Source organism: Nicotiana tabacum, chromosome 7, assembly GCF_000715075.1.
Source record: "Nicotiana tabacum cultivar K326 chromosome 7, ASM71507v2, whole genome shotgun sequence".
In the NCBI taxonomy this organism is placed as follows: Eukaryota; Viridiplantae; Streptophyta; class Magnoliopsida; order Solanales; family Solanaceae; genus Nicotiana; species Nicotiana tabacum.
This window is the reverse complement of record NC_134086.1, coordinates 109274542-109289926: the sequence shown is the minus strand read 5'-3', so window position 1 is coordinate 109289926 and position 15385 is coordinate 109274542. Positions and strand designations below refer to the sequence as shown.

The following is a 15385-nucleotide window of genomic DNA, read 5'->3' as shown; positions in this document are numbered from 1 at the left end:
TTAATAAATCCTTGACATATGAACATGGAAGAACAAAGAGATTAACACATTTCAGTAACACTTAAGAAAGTGATCATATAACCCATTACTTAAGGTTAATAAAAATGGAGTAATTCATATTCAATTAAATATTACATTCCAGAAGAGAATGCCAAATATTTCTAGAATTTTTATAAAGAAAATTCTATATAAGGTCTTAAAAGTATATATAAAAAAATTATATATTTATATGTCGGTTTGGTTCGAGTTTTTTACTCAATACCAAACCAAATCAAACCAAACCTAGTCGGGTTTTTTAATCGATTTGGTTTGACTTTTCGATTTGGTGCGGTTTGTACACCCCTACTTCTATGAGACTAAGTTTCTTCCTTCCTCGAGTTACCTATTTAGGATCAATGTTATCATTTACCAAGCTTACACTTAATGTTTTATAATTTAAACATAATTTTTAATATAATATTTATGTGATGATATACACGCGCAACGCGTATACACTAAAACTAGTATATTTAAAAAACCTGAAACAAAATTAAGATGGGATGAATTGAATAAAAAATTAACTCGCTTTTCTCTTCATTTTATATCTTTCTATGGCCCTCCATTATTTTTCTATAAGTTTTGTTCATATATTTTATTTTCTATCAATTCACGTGTAACATAATACAAACATGGTAATTGGTAAGTATAATGCAGAGGCACATAGAGAACGTCACAGGTGATCGATCCTAAGCGAGTAAGCCAGTTAGCCAGGTCCATCTCCAAAATAATTGGTATTGCCTTAAAAAATTTACCAAAATTCTTCTCTTCACAAAAATTCAGAAACGAGGGGAAAAAAAAAAAAAGCTTTAAGACAGAATTTTCATTCATCACAAATTTGCAAGTGGTAACTCTGTTTTGAAAATATTTCCATTAGCCTCCCGAAATATGCTGCTAAAGCACAGGGTATTTCTATGGTTATTGGAGCAACTCAAGCAGAGAGTAAAACAAGAGGGAGAAAGCGAAAATTTTAATCAGGAAAAAAGAGAAGAAAGAGCTGCACATATCTCATTTTCTCCCTTTTCATTTTCTTTCTCCAACTCCAGTAAATTCTCCTTCCTTTTGAACTATTCCCTCGTTGCAAAACTGAGTCTTTCATAGTTTTCCATCTGTTTTACCACAAAATTCAGTACAACAGGTGTAAAATAATGTTCTACTACGTCCTTAATTAATTTGCTGTTTTTGATGAGATTTTACGTAACATACCATGCATGCATGTTTAATCTTGAAGTCATTGGGGGTTGTTTTTGTTTCATTTCTTTCAGGTTAATACTGCCATCCTTGTGAATAGTTGAAGAGAAAAATAATCAGCAGTATATTAAAATATTTTTGAGACTTACAAGTCTGAAACATCATGGCTCCAAGCACGCTTAGAAAGGCAATTGGGGCAGTGAAGGACCAGACGAGCATAAGCTTGGCAAAAGTTGGCAGCAGTGCCTCCTTGTCCGATCTTGAAGTAGCCATTGTGAAGGTGACCCGACACGAAGAGTACCCACCGGAGGAGAGGCATATAAGAGAGATTCTAAGCTTAACTTCTTATTCTCGAGCCTATGTTGGTGCATGTGTTAGCTTCATTTCCAGACGCCTTGGAAAGACCAAGAATTGGGTTGTGGCGCTTAAGGCACTCATGTTGATCCATAGGCTGCTCTCTGATGGCGATCCATCTTACGAGGATGAGATTTTCTTTGCCACAAGGCGAGGAACCAGGCTTCTTAACATGTCTGATTTTCGTGACTCAAGATCTAACTCCTGGGATTGTTCTGCATTTGTACGATCATATGCTTTGTACCTTGATGAACACCTGGAATTTAAGATGCAAAACCGCAGGGGAAAACGCAGTGCATTTTCATACAATGATGATGAAGAAGAGGCTCGTCATAATGCCAAGGGGGTAAAAGCCACTCCTTTGAGGGAAATGAAGAATGATCGAGTTTTCTCAAGGATTCATCATCTCATGCAGCTCCTAGAGCGATTCTTAGCTTGCCGACCTGCAGGTTAGTATTTCCTAACTCCACTTTTGCTTTAATATTTCTTGTCAATTTCATAAATATTTTGGTAATTCAATCAGCAATGCATCTTATAAGGAATGAATATCAAATGCCAATATAGAATTAGCATAGAAGTAAAGTAGCTGAAATGAAGAGAAAAGAAATGATGAGAAGATAATAAATGAGGTTAACAAAACTTGAGTTTTGTTAACATCTTATAAAACCTTAAGGGCTTGCTCGTATTTTACCGACTCCTTTCTAAAGGTAGTCTTTAAATATAAATTTCCACTATATGTTACAGGTTTGGCAAAGAACAACAGAGTCGTGATTGTGGCTCTTTATCCATTAGTGAAGGAAAGTTTCCAGCTTTATTATGATTTAACAGAAATCATAACTATTCTGTTCGATAAGTTCATAGAACTATCAATCCCCGACTCTGTAAAAGTTCTCGAGATTTTCTTCAGAATTAATAAGCAATATGAGGAGCTCGAGCAGTTCTACGATTGGGGTAAAACAGTTGGACTTGCACGCACTTCTGAATATCCAGATATTGAGATCATTCCACCGAAGAAACTTGAGCGCATGGATGACCTTATACGAGAAAAGTCCTTCAGAGAACAGAACAGGAAGGCAGCAATACGCAACGAGCCAACTACTGAGCATGTTCAAGAAACTGAAAAGCAGGAAACTAAAACTGAACCCGAAGAGGACATAAATGCAGTTAAGGCATTACCAGCACCAGAGGTATTGCCCAAAGAAACAGAAGAAAAGAAAGAGGAAGATGACAAGAAAGACGTGGTGACCCAAGAAGTAGGAGATTTGTTGAACTTGAGTGAAGATGTTCCAACTACGGAAGAACATGGAGATCAACTGGCTTTAGCCCTGTTTGATGGTGGCCAAGCAACGACCAATCCTACAACAAGCATTTCACCATGGCATGCATTCAACGATTCAGGAGACTGGGAGACAGCACTGGTTCAGTCCGCAAGCCAATTGTCAAACCAGAAAGCTTCCTTCCCCGGAGGCTTTGACACATCAACACTTGATGGCATGTACCAACAAGGAGCAGTGGCACAGGCAGTAGCCAGCTCAGGTGTTGTGGCTACTGGAAGTGCAAGCAGCGTAGCATTTGGCTCAGCAGGACGGCCAGCAATGTTAGCATTGCCTGCACCTCCAACGGTAAATGGTGGAGCTAGTACAGCCGCACCAGGCACAGATCCTTTTGCAGCATCACTGGCAATAGCTCCACCAGCATACGTTCAGATGTCAGAGATGGAGAAGAAACAGAGACTACTAGTGGAAGAGCAGTTAATGTGGCAAGAATATCAGAGAAATGGAATGCAAGGACAGGTAGCATTAGCCAAGGCACAACCAAACCCTTACCCACATAACATTGGTGGTTACAGGCAAACCTTCTAAAGCTTTCACTGATAAGATTACACAACAATGTAATGTCATTTTCCCTGTGGTCAGCGGTATCTCAGTACAAAGACAAGTCATGAAATTGTACAGAAAGAAAGTGGCATTCTGGAAGAAGAGGTATGCAAGTTCACATCTAATCAATGTCTGCATTGCCAGCTTTCTCAGAAAGTCAACTAAGCTACAATATTGAAATATGAGAACTGCAAAACTACATGTAGACAACATCCATTATCAGTGTACAGAATGTGACATTTTCTTAAAACAAAGTGCTAGTGTCACCTTATTCTTTTTCCTTCTTTTCTTTCTTCAGTTTAAAGTGGTTACTCAAGCTGATATATACATACCGTGCATTTTACATCATAAGAAATAATAAACTAACCACAGCAATGAATGATAGCAAATGCTAATTGTTGTTATTAGTATCTTAATGAGGAATGAAGAAAATTACTAACACAATTTAGAAGACAGACCTAAAAGTTACAAACTGTGCACAGCAAAACAACAGCAACAACAACAACAACTACACCTCAGTCGCAAACAAATTGTGCACAGTAATCAGCTTAAATCATTTTTGCAATCATCTAGGACTAATCTCTACACAGCTGATGAACATATCAAGCTCATAATGAAAGGTTTCTGAAACTTGGCAGCTTCATGTTAATCCTTCTTTATGGAGAGACCCAACTGCATTCCTACAGATACCAAGGTCTCAAGTGATCTTGCACTATTTTCCAAGAGATCCTCGTCTATCTTTATGGAATCCTGTACGTTTCCACAGATCAGATGCCATGCAAATCACTAAACAACAGCAGGATAGATTGGACGCAACTGACACAAAAAAAGGGAAGGGAAGGGTGATGAATTATATGCATAGATACACAAAATATGTAATGTGGAGTGAACATTGTAAGCTGGCTAATCTTATGAGGCAAGTAATTCACCATCACTACGCAATTACTGTAAACAAATACCAGCTTCTGTTGAATGTTCTCATTTTTCATCTTGTCTAATCTTGTGACCGCACATCCATCATAGTATTCATATCTTTGCAACACTGACTTTCAAGGCCCAACATTTAAGACTGTATAACATTATTGGACTTACAACTGTTCTATGAACTTGTGTTTCACTTTGGCAGGCATCCATCTATCACATAACATTCTGGACACACTTCACCATTTCAGCATCCTATTTTGATTCTTTGTGTAATATCTTCATCTATCATACCATTCTTCTGAAGCCTCGCGTCTAGATATATTAATTGTTTGCATTTACACCACAAACCCATCTAATCTCACATCAACTTCACCCTTATGTTGGCTAAACTTGAGCGCATATATTCAGTCTTACTTTCACTTATCTTAAAACACCTTCTTTTAGAGTGCTTCTCCATAACTCATGCTTTTGGTTGACACTGTCGTTGGTTTTTTCAATTAGCACAATATTGTATGCATATAGCATACAACATATGATCTCATCCTATATGATATTAGTAAGCTCATCGATAACTAGTTTTAGCAAGGGCTCAGTTCTGATCCCTGGTCTAAACTCACGGTTACGGAAAAATATTTTGCGTCTCCAACTGTGATCTCACACTAGTGATAGCTACTTTTATACATATCTTATGGAAACATAAAAATATATTAGTGGAAAACAAATTTATATGACGCGAAACTGAAATAGATGTTTCAAAAAATACACTGTTTATTACAATGAACCAAATATTCCTCTAATGCATATTCACTAAATTATTCAGTGATTTATCATCGTTACAATGCACATATTATAAACCATGTATAACTTGTTTGTGAACCAAATCACCCTAAATTATAAGACACTTATTGGAATACAAGGCGTGTATATAGTCATCTGTTACAGCTTAAAGTTAGCCCATGTAGTTCTACAAGAGGATGATCAGAAATATTTACCCATAGAAGAGTCCAGAGAGTCTTAAATTACCAGAGACGCTAGACAGGATTCCAAGTAGAACCTACTCTCTCTCTCCCTCTTTTTTTTTTTCCCTTTTTGTTTTTCTTACATGGAATTTTTCCTTCTTTCTTTATATTATTGAAAATTATGGATCTATTAGTCATTGTTAGATCCCACATCCATTGGGGATTTTAAAATGAGTCTCCTTATATTGTCTTCAGAAATCCTCACCTCAGGAGCTAGCGTTTGGGGATGAGATAGGCCCAAGATCCATTTTTATCAGTCATTAATTCAATATGATAAAAACATAACACCTTCCAATAAGCAATGCTATCTCGCAGAGGTAGTATTCAATACTGACTAAACTAAATTAGAACCTAAGCAGCTGGACAGTTTATTTATTTTCGTACATGTATAATTTCATGCTCACAAGACCAAAGTGGTGTTGTGTTAAGAGACAAACTAATCTCCATATCTTCTACTTGCAAATTAGATTACTCACATTGGTTTTATAAATCCTAGTGGCAGTTTATAAACTCTTTAAACTCATATTTCCTATGATGAAAACTCTTTGGCTCAAGCCAAATCATTCACTTAGTGGTGGCAAAATGAATAGAAAAAACAGTTACCCATCCATATTATCCGTTAAAAATGGGCTAGATAATGAACTTTTTAAAAATGGGTCATAGCCAATGGATAACCAATGGGTTTAACTTTTACATTTGCAAGGACTCAAATTGGGGGTTCCTCAAGTTCAGGAGACTAAGAATTCTCCCAAAAGTTATCATATTCAAGAAGCCATGGATAATATGGATATCCATATTATCCGCCGGTTAATCTATCTTCTCCCGTATTAAATATGGGTTGGGTCGGATAATTTGTCCATTTTTGCATTACTCATTTTCGACCTACCCATATCCGACCCGCCCGTTTGCCAGCTCTAGTTCAACTAAACATACGTGTTGAACTTCATGAACATGCAGTGAGATATCACCATGATCGCCTGTGCCCAAATTCCAAAATGAGCCCACTAGATGCAGATGTTACTCTACCAGAATATAAATACTTGGTATATTTTCTATGCTGGCAGAATACGTAAGTCTTTTTTTATATAAAAAAAAGTGTACTACCTTAACACGAAGGGGTCGTTTGATAGGAGGTATAAGAATAATGCTGAGTATTAGTAATGCTGGTATTAGTAATGTTGGGAATAGTTGTGTTGGCATTAATTATGCTGAGATTATTGTTTATCCACTGTTTGGTTTGGTATATTAAAGCATTGGATAATTTCTAAAAAAAATTGGTTGTCTACAAAAATACCCTCCACATTCTTTAACTTTGTATACTTTTTCTTCCATGGTCAAAGCGTACAGAGAGAAGAAAGAGCAGCGCTGTTTCTATAAAATATAGCGTAAAGTATTTGGAATCTATGTTGCTCGGACTCTCCAAAAGTGCTACCGTACCCGTGTCGGATCCTCCAAAAATACATTAAATTTGGAGGATCCGACACACACCCAACAACATTTTTGAAGAGTCCGAGTAACATAGTTTGGAATAAGTTTTGAGGGATTTGAGGGGACATTACGTCTTTAAGTATTAGTTATATATAAGTTGAAAAAAAGCTAATGCTAGCATTATTTTTTCTAATACCTCCTACCAAACGACCCCTAAAAGCATGCCACAATATGATTTATATATACTCAAGCAATAGTAACATATGGGGATGTAAAGGTACTTGAGCAATGTTTCACATAACCAACAAAACCAAGGTTACAATAAAAGCGATTATCACTTCAGGATTTCGAAAGGGAAGGGCAAAGCATTTGAAAAAACTTCAGATGATAAAAAACAAGCTTAAACATCATGAAATAGGAGGGCCTAGAATAGTTCTACAGAAAGATTTCACAATGTAGCAAAATAGAATTTTCCAAGTCATTTTCAAGTAGAAAAAAAAAGCTTGTGCACTTACCTTTTCAAAGACACAAATTACAGTACTTCCACCAAAAGAAAAATATCCAAACTGCAATCATGAAAAAGGAATATGAATTAGACATCAAACAGGATAATTTAATTATAAGGCAGCAAAAGTCCCACGTCATAAGCACTGTACCTCATCCCCTTTCTTAACATATTCACCCTCCTTTCTGGAGAAATTAATGCTGCCAACCATTGTTGCTCCAATTGCAACAAATGCAACCTGCAGTCAATTAAGCAAAGCTTCTTTCACCAAATTGAGCATAATAAGACATAGTAAGGGCATAGAGTTCTGGCGGAGGCTAAGGCAGCATGGCTGGGGGTGAAGTGGTGTATTTCACAGGGCTTCCAAAACATCTCCCTTGAATTGACTCTATGGTAATAATCAATATGATTAAAGGGAACACAAGATTAGCATGGAAAATGAAGGATACTATTTTGGATACTAAACAACTACTTCAACAAGTAAATCTTGAGGTGCAATATTGTTTTTGTGAGGCTAATCAAGTAGCTGATGCTCTTGCTAAATGGGGCATTGAGGAGAATGAATCCATTTTCCTCAATCCTAGAGATATGCACAGGTGTGCGGCTGGACCCTATTTGATGGACAAGGCCCAAATGGCTTCAATAAGGCATAAGCAAACGAGGAACATGCTGTCCTAAGTTTTTGTTTTTGTCGCAGGTTTGTCTTGGAGAAATCTGATGTATAAGGGTACTATCTTGCATAGGATCATAGGAATGTTTATAACTTAGATTATGAATCTTTGTACTTGTATATGGCCTTGGTTGTGATTACAGGGATCTTTTGTTAAACAGGGGCCAGGTTGATGCCCTCCTCTGTTACGCTGTAATTTTTTGGTGATTAATATAAGGACTACACCTCCTAATGGCGTAAATTGTATTTAAATAAAGGGCATAGAGTTCGATATCTTAGCCTGTGGCAAAAGCAGTGGTTCAGAATGCTGACTCAACTTAGAAGGGGTATTATCAATTAAGCATTACATCAAGTATCGTTAGAGCTCCTTTAGACAAAAAATGGAAGGAATGAAACTTTAGCATGAAGATTAGTTCAACACCTTAGAGACTAACACGTTAATGACTCAAAAATAGCCTCAAGGAGACAATAGAGTGTGGAGTTATTCTCACGTGGGGAGTTTCTAAGAAGACTAGCTAAATTTATCTAAAACGAAATTCAAAAGAGGAATCACACAAACAAAGTGACCAAATCTGATAACTGTATCAATGATATATGTGACTAGATCCCTTGCTTTGAATCAAACACGGCCCAACGAGAGAAATGTTGAAAGATAATGATCAAAAACCTCTTACTGATAAAGAAGAGAATAGACGTATCATTCTGAATTTTCAGATATTTATTATGTCCACTTCGGTTGGATATTTCAAAGAAATCTAGGTAAAAAATAAGCATTCATCTTATTGACAGCAGTATCAGAATTAATTACTTTTAACTAGCATGGCTGATAAAGGATAGCGGGACAATATTAACAAAACAGTACATAACTATTTCAAGAAAGAAAGATTATGTGTAAAACTGGAGTCAACTGCATAAAATGACCTACCTTGCCGAAGTATTCTGTGGAAATTATAGACACAACCCTCTTATTCTCTGTGAAAACATTGCAGTATTTGCTATTCACAGCAATAGGATTCACCTAGAAGAAAAGAGAAGAGGGGAGTGGGGTGAGTGGAACAACATGAACTATATAGGATTAAAAACTACTCTGATAAAGAAGCAGCAAGTCACTGCCAAGATAAGCTAAATTTGAGGAAGCAATATATTTTACATACCGTATATAGGCATCCAGGTATTTCAATAAATTTCTCAATAGTTCCAGAGACAGGAAAGTGGAAACGATGATAGTCCTGCAGTTATTTGGTATAGCATATCCAATAGTTGTAAATCAGAATAGAACAGTGGAAATATACTTAACCAAAATATTTTAATATTGAGAAATCTTAACAGAAATATTTAATAGTGAGAAATAGCTCCAACAAGGAAGAAGGTTCACAACAGTTCTACCTGTGGTGCCAAGCGAAATATCACTAGAGCTCCATTGACAAATGCACTTGAACATGCTTCATTCCCCAGAAGACCTTGGATGGAAAACTTTCGACCCTGAGGTAATCCATAAGATACCAAGGCAGTTTGCATCACAATGAAAATAAGTAGAAGCTTTTGAAATATCTAAGATCTCGCTATAGGACAAAATGATTTAGCATTTCTGTAATGGATATTACAATACACAACACACACTAAAAGGCGAAAAAAGAGAAGCAAAATAAAGCAATTCAGACAAATGTGAACAAGGGTTATAAAGTTTCTGCCATGTGGTAAAAACTTGAAATATTTTGTTTTACATTGAACAACCGGATAGGATCCGCAAATAATAGCAGTAAGTGATCTTTATAGATATCACGAAAAACAGCAGACTATTTACAAGCAATAATGAGTTTACTATAAATTGGATTTACCTTGATCCAAAATCTTATACTATCAGCAACGCTGTTGAATACCATAAGACGGCAATCAGCAGCGCATACAGCAATATCATCACGTTCTATAAAAGCAATAGGTCTTGCACCAGGCTTCAACTCTCTTATGAAAAATTCGTTGAATGTCTGAAAACCAAATTTATGAGACCATTAAGCAATGATGCGCAATGATAGTTCAAACTTTATAAAAAATTACAAGATCGGAAAATTATAAGAACAATAATCAAATACGAATAAGGTGCATTGGATTGATCAAGATACAACGCATCCTAGTGACAAGTAATCGTCCTCACTAACTTCTACTCAATCTTCTTCTACATGTAATACCAAATTGAAGCATATGCAAGCAACAGACCAAATTAAATTCATTCTTTTCATAATTCATAACACTGCCAGTATCAGTTCATTCTCTTGCAATCGGTCCAAAGACCTAGTTGGAAAATTCCCTTTTTCTGTGCTTTTCTTTTTGAGAGAAAGTAAAGTCCTATTTCTAGATAATGGGAAAGCTTCGATTTACAAGAAGCATACCAAATTTAAGTGAAGAAAGAAAGAATCTCTTTCAAATGAAAGCGCAAGTTGCCTGACGGTGTTGGCATACCTTAAATTGCTCCAATGGATACTTGACTTCATCCATATTTATTTGACCCTAAAACAGAATTATTGAAGTCAATCACAGCAGTTCACAAGAATAAGATAACTTTCTGTGTACTGCAAAAGAGACCAAGTCGAAAGACACTAACATAGATATTGCCAGGAATTATGGAAAATATAACAAATTCAAGCACAAAACATGTCCAGCATAAAGTAGCTATGCTGTCAAATCACCAAACAAATGATTTCATCTCCAGCATCAGGAAATTGGGACTTCAAGATGATAATGAGGATAAAAGAATTACTTCTCCCATTTCAGCTCAAAGAACTGTTCAGTCTAGGGCCTTGCGCTTCAGTTTTTACTCTCACAGTAGTCTTAGTTTAGACATAAACGGATCAGGAGTATAATTCAAATCTTACAGTACTTTATACAGAAGTAGGCCCAAGAATAGAGTTTAAAATAGTATCTTGGATAAGTCTAGAATTTTTACTACGAAAACTTTGGTCCTATTTGATAATTGAATTCTTCTGCAATGATTACATACTAGGATTCCACACTTCAAAAGATCTTGTATGACCTATGTTGCTCGGACTCGGGTCCGAGTATCCGGTGCACGTGCGGATCTAAAGGCCATCGAATTCTTCATCACATAAATTTTAGGATTCAAGGATATGGATTCGAGTGCGGATATGGGTAATGGGATACAACCAATAAATATATATTACGACATATAAAGTATATATCTCATTTAATTAAAGCTATTGAACTAAAAATAATAAATTTTATTCCTTATAAACACTTAATATTTTATTCATAAGATATCTCGAGAGTAAGAAGGAATTGCAAATAGTGTTCATTGACCTAGAGAAGGCCTATGATAAAGTCCCGAGAGAGGTCCTATGGAGATGTATGGAGGTTAGCGGTGTACCAGTGGCATACATTAGAGTGATTAAGGACATGTACGAGGGAGCGAAGACTCGAGTGAGGACTGCGACATGAGAGTCGGATCATTTCCGAGTGGAGATGGGGTTGCATTCTTAGCCCCTTTTTGTTTGCCTTAGAGTTAGATGTGCTGACGCAACACATACAAGGGGAGGTGCCATGGTATATGCTATTTGCTGATGATATAGTTTTGATTGACAAGACACGAGGCGGAGTTAACTCTTGGTTGGAAGTTTGGAGACAATCGCTGGAGTCTAAAGGGTTCAAATTGAATAGGTCAAAAACTGAGTACTTGGGGTACAAGTTTAGTGATGGGATGCATGAAGAAGTGGAAGTGATGATTGGTACTCAAGTCATCCCCAAAAGAGATAGTTTCAAGTATCTTGGGTCTATTATTCAAGGCAAAGGGGAGATTGACGAGGATGTTACTCATCGTATTGGAGCAGGGTGAATGAGATCGAGGCTCGCCTCAGGGATTTTGTGTGATAAGAATGTGTCACTTGGACTTAAGGGCAAGTTCTACAAAATGGTGGTTAGACCGACTATGTTGTATGGGGCTGAGTGCTAGCCTGTCAAGAAGTCCTATGTCCAGAAAATAAAAGTAGTTGAAATGAGGATGTTGAGATGGATGTGTGGGCATACCAGAAAACACAAGATTAGGCATATAAATAGTGCTCGCCTCAGCGCTAATAGCGTGAGGCGAGGCGAGCAACCTGCGCTATATTGGCTCTGTTGCGTTGCAATTGTAAAAAGCGAGCGCCTCTGCCTGTGTAGCGAGAGGCGCTGTGTAGCGAGAGGCGCTGTGTAGCAAGAGGCGAGCTGTGGCGTCGCTTTTTGAAAAAAAGAAGGAAAAAGGCGCAGACATTAGAAGAAAAGACCAGCGACTTAAAACATTAGAGCTTGTAGCAATTTCACGTTTCTTTCTTCTTCAACCTTCAAACAACAGAGCAGCCAAGTCCACCCAAGACGATTTCAACCTGAAAGCTTCAAGTTTCTGCCATCCTCTTCTTCATCCAAGTCGACCCAGCCCAGGTATGCTTCTTTCTTCTTCTTCTTTCTTCTTTCTTCTTTTTTCTTTTCTTTCTTCTCTTCTTTCTTCTCTTCTTTCTTCTTTCTACTTTCTTCTTTCTCCTTTCTTTCTTCTCTTTCCTTCTTCTTCTCTTCTTCTTTCTATTTTTTTTGCTCTGTTTTTTGTCGAGCAACAGTGCAAAACAGAGAGTCTGTTGCTCTTTTTTTTTTTCGTTTTTCTTCTCCTTCTGATCTGCTCTTCTTCTTTCTATTTTTTTTGCCCTGTTTTTTGTCGAGCAACAATGCAGCAAAAACAGAACAGAGAGTCTGTTTGTGCTCTGTTTTTTTTCGTTTTTCTTCTTCTGATGATGATGATCTTCTTTTCTTTTCTTTGTTGCTCTGTTTTTGATTGAGCAGCAGTACTGCACCCTGTTTTTGCTATTGTTTTGGCTCTGTTTTTTCAATTCTTTCATTGTTGGGCAGAAGCAGAGGCACAGAACTTCTTCAAAAATTCAAACCTAAAATTTCCTCCTTCAAAACTATCTATTGAGTTTTAATTTTTTAATTGATATATTTATTAATATATTATTGTTATTGAGTTTTTAGTTATATATATAATATTTTTTTTGTATAGATTGTAGCTTCACGTCAAAAAGGCAAGCGCTTCGCTGCGCGCCTCTTGCCTCAAAGAAGCGGGCCCTCGTCGCTATTTGTCGCCTCACGCTATCCAAAACACTAGGATTAGGAATGAAGTTATTAAGGACAAGGTAGGAATGGCATCTGTGGAGAACAAGTTGTGGGAATCGAGGCTGAGATGGTTCGGACAAGTGAAGAGGAGAGACATAGATGCTCCGGTCAGGAGGTGTGAGAGGTTGTCCATGACGGGTCTAAGGAAGGGAAGGGGTAGGCCTAAAAAGTATTGGGGAAAGGTAATTAGGCAGGACATGTCATTGCTTCAGCTTACCGAGGATATGACCCACGATACGAAGGTGTAGAAATCGAGGATTAGGGTTGTAGGTTGACAGATAGTAGTGTGTTCCTCCTAGGCTTACCAGTAGCACTAGGACTATTTTTGTATTTTCTTATTCATGGTTCTTTATTATTACATCTTGTGTAATTCGCGCCCATTACCATATTACATTGTTGTCACTATTGTTTGCTACTTGGTTGCTTTATCTCCACTGTTCCTTGAGCCGAGGGTCTATCGGAAACCTCTCTATCTCTATAAGGTAGGGGTAAGGTCTGCGTACACACTATCCTCCCCAGACTCCATTCATGGGGTTATACTGGATTTTTTGTTGTTGTTGTTGTATAAGATATCTCGTGTAATAGCAAAGCATTCTCACACTTTATATGACTATATGATGCATATTACATAAACCCAAAAATCAAAGCAAATACTCAATCAATCTATACTTCTCGGTCATAGATGTAGTCAAAGCACCCGAGCTAAGCTGACCAAATTCGGAGTTGTGATGCATTTCTAACTTGATTGTATAGTGTAATATCAAAAGTACTTAAATGCTGAAGCACACTTCTTCCGATACGAGGAAGATGGACAATATTTCATAATAAAAGGTAAGGGTCCTTTAAGGATAGAGAGGATAGCTTTTTGTACATAACACATGGAAGGAAAGTTGCATTTAATCAAAGGACATAGCTTTTATCATTCAAATCTCTTCCAAGGCACCTAAAATTTAGTGCAACAGTAGCAGAATGTAAAAATGGGGAAAGCAAAAGGATAATTATTTATATTCTCCAAAAACAAGAACTTCATGTCCAAAGTTGGCTACAAGACATTACTGCAACATTGGTATATTGAAGAAAAGTACAGAATCTTGCTGCAGTTGGCTTAGGCTATCTAGTGAATCTACTAGGATGAAGAAGAATAATGTATAAGCAGAACTAATTATGACATCATAATTAACTAGGAAGAATACCTTAAAAAATTCGATGAAGTTAGGTATTTCTTTAGCAGATTCAGCAGAATCCATTTTCTTGCCCTGTTTTTCAGAGAGGCTCCGCAAGATTTCTTTTGCGCCTGTGCTAAAGTTAAAATGGTAACGATCAGCAACAAGAATCCTCAGCAGAAAAAAATGGGGGACACAATTTATAAACTCTCACGACCTCCGTTCCACTTTATGTAACCTTTTTCGCTTTTCGAGATTAAAACTATGTAAACTTTGACCAACATTTTGAAATGCATTTTTTCAGCATGATGACATGAGAAGAATTGCAACTTATAGCATTTTTCGTATAGTTTTTGAATATCAAAATTTAACCTTAAAATATCGAGTTAATCTAATCCAATTTAACTTCAAAGACTGACTCTGAAAAAGCGAAAAGGTTCATATAAACTGGAACAAAGGGAGTACTAGATACTCACGGTACATTTCTCAAGTTGATAGTATCTGATAAAGGAAAAATATGAGGGATAGATAGGATGATGGGAGAGTTCTGTATTATGAAACCAGCATCAGCTAGATATATCTTTTTTTTCCAGGATAAAGAGCACTTGTGGCCCATGCTACATTGATAGTTTTGACTTACACGTAAAGCAATGTCTTACTCAAAATTTGCTAGAACTAGTTCGGTGGCCCGTGTTATCCTTACTTGCGCTTCCCGACCTCATTTATCCAGAAGTGGAACTTTTGGCTCATTTTTTTTTTTTAATAGAACCGTTAAGAATGAACAAGAATAATTAAATCTGATTTAAATTCAGGGCAATTTATTAATTCAGCATACAACCGGAAAATAAAATAAATCTGGATTTTTGAAAGTTTTTAACACATTTAAAGTAGTCTCTTGCATGACCAAACAGAATAAATAAGCAAAAAAGAAAGGAAAAACTAATATGCATAAAGTGGAAAATAAAGTGGAAAGAAATAAAAAGAAAACACATGAAAAAGAAAAAAAAAAATTAAAACCTCAACGGCTCAACCCAACCTTCTCTCTTGTGCTGTGGCTTTGGGCCTTTCCT

General features: G+C 36.7%; 2 protein-coding genes across 2 annotated transcripts in view; one reads left to right on the top strand and one right to left on the bottom strand.

Annotated features, from left to right (window-relative positions):
- The first annotated feature begins 1139 nt into the window (after nt 1-1139).
- Nucleotides 1140-3738, top strand: LOC107786651 (putative clathrin assembly protein At1g03050). The gene is made up of 2 exons (XM_016608167.2): nt 1140-2030; nt 2326-3738. The coding sequence occupies exons 1-2, from the start codon at nt 1391-1393 to the stop codon at nt 3441-3443; spliced, it is 1758 nt and encodes a 585-aa protein (XP_016463653.1). The 5' UTR covers nt 1140-1390; the 3' UTR covers nt 3444-3738.
- Nucleotides 3658-15385, bottom strand: part of LOC107786650 (phosphatidylserine decarboxylase proenzyme 2) — a 25573-nt gene continuing 13845 nt past the window's right edge. The window contains exons 14-22 of the mRNA XM_016608163.2: nt 14346-14446; nt 10462-10509; nt 9843-9989; nt 9391-9486; nt 9159-9233; nt 8930-9022; nt 7486-7572; nt 7345-7395; nt 3658-4208 (exon numbers count right to left, since the gene is read on the bottom strand). Coding sequence (XP_016463649.2) covers nt 4104-4208; nt 7345-7395; nt 7486-7572; nt 8930-9022; nt 9159-9233; nt 9391-9486; nt 9843-9989; nt 10462-10509; nt 14346-14446 — 803 coding nt within the window. The 3' untranslated portion in view covers nt 3658-4103. The remainder of the gene's footprint in view (nt 4209-7344; nt 7396-7485; nt 7573-8929; nt 9023-9158; nt 9234-9390; nt 9487-9842; nt 9990-10461; nt 10510-14345; nt 14447-15385) is intronic.